Genomic DNA, 6000 nt, shown 5'->3' with positions numbered 1-6000 from the left:
TCTTTCCGATGTCGCGGACCCCTTATATCAATTGCTAATTCTTCGTGGCTCTCAGGAAATAAAAAATGATTTTTTAAAATGATTATATTTAGTGATAAATTACTTGGACTGGGCACGAGATTAGATGATAGAGAATTTTCGTGACTAGATTCGAGACGAGACATTGGTTTCACTATATTTTCGAGAAGAAACAGTCTCAATAAATTCTTGTCTCGTGCGCGTCTCTGTAAATTACAATTTTACAACACTAAATGTGTCATTTATGACAATGCAATGCTGTTACAAATGGAGATATTCGATTAAAAAAAAAATACGATCATACTAGTTAGGCTTAATATTTTGAACTGAACATTATATAATAAAATCCTATACGCTTTGTTTCAATTCTGCCAATTGTTCTAGGTTAAACCCAAGAGCCGAACTCCTAATTCTTAAACCATTTTAATAGTAGACTTCTCATAGGAGTTAAAAAAAAAAATCAAGTAGCGAAACGGGAGAACCGCGAGAAAACCCACAGACACGGAATCATCCATCATAAACACATTTGACCTGGAATCTGCCTCAGTGGTAGAGCGTTCACCTCTGGTGCTTGGAGTCCCGGGTTCGATCCCAGTCCCTGCCAAGTGAACTTTGTGGTGGACAAACACCGTGCTCGTGTGTTTTCTCGGGGTTCTCCCGTTTCCTCCCACTTTCTTCATTCCACTATTTCCCTCATCTCTCATCATCACCGTCTCCTTTAGCCTAACCGGCACTTCTGTGGGACGTAAAATTTAAAGATTTCATTTCATTTCATTTGACCTGGAATCGAACCACGTACCCGTACCACAAGATATGAGTACTCTATTTCAAAATTCAAGTACATAAATTTACAAAATGAAACGAGACAAGATTATTATTATTATTATTATTATTATTATTATTATTATTATTATTATTATTATTATTATTATTATTATTATTATTATTATTATTATTATTATTATTTAGAATCGAGACAAAATGATAAAACGAAAACTACCTATGACCAATCACTGTCAGCAGAAAAAATACGGTGAAACCTTTTGTTTTCATATTCATCTATTGTTCTGTCTTATTCTTGGAAAATAGTTGCAATATGTTAGTAATATATAAACATTGCGCAATAAGTGGAGAGTCATTTTATAGAATTCATTACTTACAAATCTGATTGTCTTTTCTTCGCCCAAACTTTGTTTTTGGTACACATGCACTAATGTTCTTACGTCATTGGTAAAAAATATATTCTTATAATTCTTAAGCATTTTTATTGCGAACTCTTGTGGAATCAGTGCTATTTTGTGCTTTCTGCGTGAAGGTGGTGGTGTCTGAAACGCAGGGAAAATGTTGGTTATTTTTTTCCTTGTCTTGCTGTGCCCACATCGCAATTTCGCTAAAATTTGTAAGTTAAATCGCCTTTAAGTGTTAATTTATCTATTTTTATCTAGGTATAAATGATCTAGGTGTGTCTAGGTTTGTTGCTGCATCAAAACTACATTGTGGACGAATATCATTTTTTTCTTATATCTATATAAAAGACTCATCGTCTGAGATAGGTTAGCTAGAGTTCGAAAAGAAACCTAATCCATTAGCGCTGGAGGTCTTGATTCGATTCTCAAGTGGAATACAAGTGATTGAGACACTGCGCTATGTTTTGTTCACTTGTTCACTACTCATATTAAGTCTCAATGGTCGAAAAGACGTGGATATAGGATATCTATCTATCTATCTATCTATCTATCTATATATACATATATATATATATATATAACTAATGAGCTGATATAAATTATTGACCACTTCCTGCAGGCTGCAATGATTAAATTTGGCATGATTGTAGCTTCCCGACAGGAAAATTGCCAAAAGTGAATATTTTTAAAATTTAGGGGGTCTAAAGAGAGGATGAAAAATTTCCCCATGTTATTTAAATGAGCCTTTTTAAAAAATATAATCTCATGTGTTAGGTACTTAGAAGTGGAATGATAAGTTGAAATTTGGTATGCTTGTACGTTTTTGTTAGCACTACCTAAGTAAACAGTAAAAATAAAAAAATAAATCCAACTTTAGAGTAGTTTTATAGGGAATCGAAAAATCTTTCCCATTTTATTTATATGGGACATTTTTTACACCCCCAAATTATTGAGCATTTCCTGTAGAGCTTCAATTATTAAATTTGGCATGATTGTAGGTTTTCGGGACAAACCCACGGGAAAATTGCCAAAAGTGAATATTTTTTAATTTTTAGGGGGTTAAAGAGGGGATGAAGAATTTCCCTATGTTATTTAAATAGGCAATTTTTTGGACCTATAATCTCATGTTTTAGGTACTTAGAATTGGAATAAAAAGTTGAAATTCTGTATGCTTGTATGATTTCGTTAGTGTCACCTAAGTAAATCATCAGAGATAAAAATTTCCAAACATAGAGTGGTTTTATGGGAAACTGAAAACTCTTTCCCATGTTATTTATATGGGAAGTCTTCTACACCCCAAAATGTTTAGGCACTTCCGGCAGGATTAGAATCATGAAATTTGGTATGATTATAGCCTTCCAGGGCTAACCAACATGAAAATTGCAAAAAGTGAATATTTTTTTATTTTTTAGGGGTCTAAAGGGGGATGAAGAAATTCCCATGCTATTTAAATGGACATTTTCTTGGGAAACAAAATGTTATTTTTTAGATAGTTGAAATAGGGAAAGAAACGATAGAATTATGGGTTCAAGAGGTGCGAGACCGTGGGGCGAGCAAAGACAGTGTATGGGAGCGAAGCCTCCGAATGGGCAATTTCAGGAAATATGAAGAGCAAGTTCACGAAATTCACTGAAAATATAGACCAACTTGGGTGCACAAATGCTTCCTCTCGGAGTTATAGGCTGCCGAAAACATAAAAAAATAAACTTTAAAGGTCCACAGCTCGAAAACTATGGTTGGGTCAAGACTTCACTTAGGAACTAATATATGCCCTATCCAAAACTGCATGTTTTAGAATCCTGAAGTACTTCCATAACATTTTTTATAGAGGGAGTTTGGCTACGGACATACAATTTGCAGTAATCACAAACTAACTCTATAAAAATTGTTGCGGAAGTGCCGCAGGATATATATATACAGAGTGTGTGTGTGAGAGAGAGAGAGAGGATAAAGGGACTAAGAGTACGCATTTAGCATTCAAGACTGTCTAAAAAAAGTCAGATTTATTAATTGCAAACAGAAACGTTCGCAAGATTTTTTTTAGAGGGGCTGGAATTGCAAAGAGTATAGTACATAGGTAGTTGAACTTCATAAAAATTCTTCACCATAGTGCCTTAAAACTGTTATTTAGTTTGTCTTGGATAAGCACAAACAGTTTACGGCTTTCATTCTTTTTGCTGAGTGAATTAAAACAAGGATTTCTCACTTGATCACACAATAATAGATAACTTCCAAAGAAGCTCTTACTTTCTTGAATTGTGTTTCTTTCATTCTACTATTTGAAATTAATTCTTTCAGAAGGGAACAAAAAGCAAAGTAAAATACCAATTGAAGTACATACAGAGTGATTCTTTATAGGGTTTACAACTTCAATCAGTTACAAATTCTTTATTGGAACCACATAGGCCTACAAACTTGGTTTATACCTGATGTCATTATACTGCAAAACACTTCAAGTAGTTGCGAAGTGACTCAAGTAGTGAGTAGTTGCGAAGTTGACCACACGTGGCGCCACGCCGCCACCGGTCAGTCGTTGAAAAGTATATAGCGTAAATTTTGCACACAATACGGCAAGGAATCACCCAGCAGACCAACAGTGTACAAATGGCACCAGACATTTGTTGAAACAGGTTGTTCTGAGCGACCCACAAAGACTCCAGGACGTTCATCCGTGGCTGACGATGTGGTGGAAACAGTTAGGGAGAGTTTTGTCCGCAGTCCTCGAAAATCTACACCACCTACATCATAAGAAACTGGTATCCAAGACGTAAGGAAATTTCTTGATCAGTGTTTCGTAGATAAGTGGATAGGTTGTAGTGAATGAATTGCCTGGCAGCCACGCTCTCCAGATTACACGCCACTTGATGTCTTTCTGTGCGGGTTTGTGAAAGATAAGGTGTACATTCCTCGCCTATCTGATAATGTTAATGAACTGAAACATCGCATCACAACAGCCATCCTGAACGTTACCCCCGAAATGCTGGCTACTGTTTGGCAGGAAATCACTTTCGTTGGGATGTGTCCAGGATAGCGGCGCAAATCTCTCTTCAACATTGAGGAGGAAGGGGGGGGGGGTAAAACCGATCCCATAATCATTTTTTAAAGCGATGTTGAAAATATTTAAACAATGCTGTGGAGGATCAGGGGAGCAGAATTGTCTTCAACATTGGAAGGTTGGCAGATTCGAGATTTATTCTGGAGGGACATCAATTTCATCTCACTTTCCTTTGTAGCAATCGGACACAAACCATCACATTTCTCTCCCCAAAAATATACTTCAAATCGGATTATTGGGGGGACAGTCCCCCAGCTCCAAGATTGGAGGGGACATGTCCTCCTCATCCTCCCCGGGATGTGCGCCAGTGGTGCAGTATGGCCGTAGGTGCACACATTGAGCCATAATGAATTTATCACAAAATATTGTCACTTGGCAAGTGTTTTGCAGTATAATGACATAATAAACCAAGTCTGTATGTGATTCCAATAAAGAATTATAACTGATTGAATTTGTAAACTCTATAAAGACTCACACTGTATTTATTTGCAATTTACTATTTACGTTATGTATAATGCAACAGGAAATTTTCACTCATATAGTTTTGTGTAAGACTGCAATTTTCTGCTTTTTATTTTTATTTTTTTTCTTGTTTCACTTAAATATGTTGATTTTCTAAAACTTTCGGGAGAAGGTGAAACCTCGCCCACCCACTCTGTGTATGCCACTGATCGCGAAGTCAAACCATGTTAAAGTACCCTTTGATCCTTGTGCTTGAATATGAGCTACAACAATGAAACACATTTCATAGAAGAAAAGAAAAACGTAAATGCGTAATCTTGGACATCTACTAGGTCTAGTAGGCAGCAAAGAACACACGTTAGCAATAGTCACATATATGGCTCGTATACATAAGGACCATATTAGTGGTAACCGGACACTGTTTATGATGCCATTTTTCTACCCTTCCCACACTGGACCAAGTCTAGTGATGGGCAGTGGGAATATTCCCGGTGGGAAGGAATTTAAAAAATATTCCCGGGTGGGAATATTCCCGGGTTTTTTCCCTGGCCAATAAATTCCCCGGAAGGAATTTATTTCCATTTCTTTACTTTATCTTCCAAATTATAAAAACAATATGATTAATTACTTTATTTTAATATATTACGATTTAATTCTAGGTTTTAAAGAATTTGGAGGTTAAAAAATTTAAAATTCTTTGACTGTGCTTTATATAACTAATAATATAATTTTTTGTTCCATTTTCATTTGCACTAAAAAGTTCGGTAATTGTTTAGAATTGGGGGGCCGAAACTAGCAAAAATTAGGATGATTTACGCAGTGGTGCCCCCCCATGTCCATGACGCACCCCCCCTCAATTGTCTATCCGTAGGTGTTCTTCCATAAAAAAAAATCTTTTCGATTAATTTTTACACTCCCTCAAACATATTTATATAGATTTTCAACCCCCCCAAATATTTCAATGACGCAGTTTGCGTCATAGCCCCCCCTTGTGGGCACCCCTGATTTACGGAAGAAATTAGTTGATAGTGATGTTCAAGTAGTCAAGAAAGTATCGAACACATTTTTTTTTTTAGGGCAGTAGGGGATTTATCGGAAAGGTAAGTGGAAGTGATTTATGTGAGAAAAGAAAGTGAATTGTTGTTAACGAAAACAACGTGCCATGCGCTAACACTCGCTCTGCAACGCTGTCTGAATTTAATGTTGGTAACATAATTTAACGTATGAAACCATAAAACAAACGCATCGGAATAGAATATCGCAAAAAAGTAGGTGCAA

The 6000-nt window shown here is 36.1% G+C and overlaps 1 protein-coding gene across 3 annotated transcripts in view; it reads left to right on the top strand.

Annotated features, from left to right (window-relative positions):
• The first annotated feature begins 1292 nt into the window (after positions 1 to 1292).
• LOC145690292 (chondroitin proteoglycan 2-like) overlaps positions 1293 to 6000 on the top strand; it is an 80855-nt gene continuing 76147 nt past the window's right edge. For all 3 annotated transcript variants that reach the window (XM_081765064.1, XM_081765065.1, XM_081765063.1), the window contains exon 1: positions 1293 to 1417. In XM_081765064.1, the coding sequence (XP_081621190.1) occupies positions 1360 to 1417 (58 nt within the window). In that variant the 5' untranslated portion in view covers positions 1293 to 1359. The remainder of the gene's footprint in view (positions 1418 to 6000) is intronic.

Source organism: Thermobia domestica, chromosome 7 (genome assembly GCF_964235325.1).
Source record: "Thermobia domestica chromosome 7, izTheDome1.hap1.1, whole genome shotgun sequence".
NCBI classification, from domain to species: Eukaryota; Metazoa; Arthropoda; class Insecta; order Zygentoma; family Lepismatidae; genus Thermobia; species Thermobia domestica.
The sequence above is the reverse complement of the archived record's forward strand: the minus strand, read 5'-3'. Positions and strand labels throughout refer to the sequence as shown.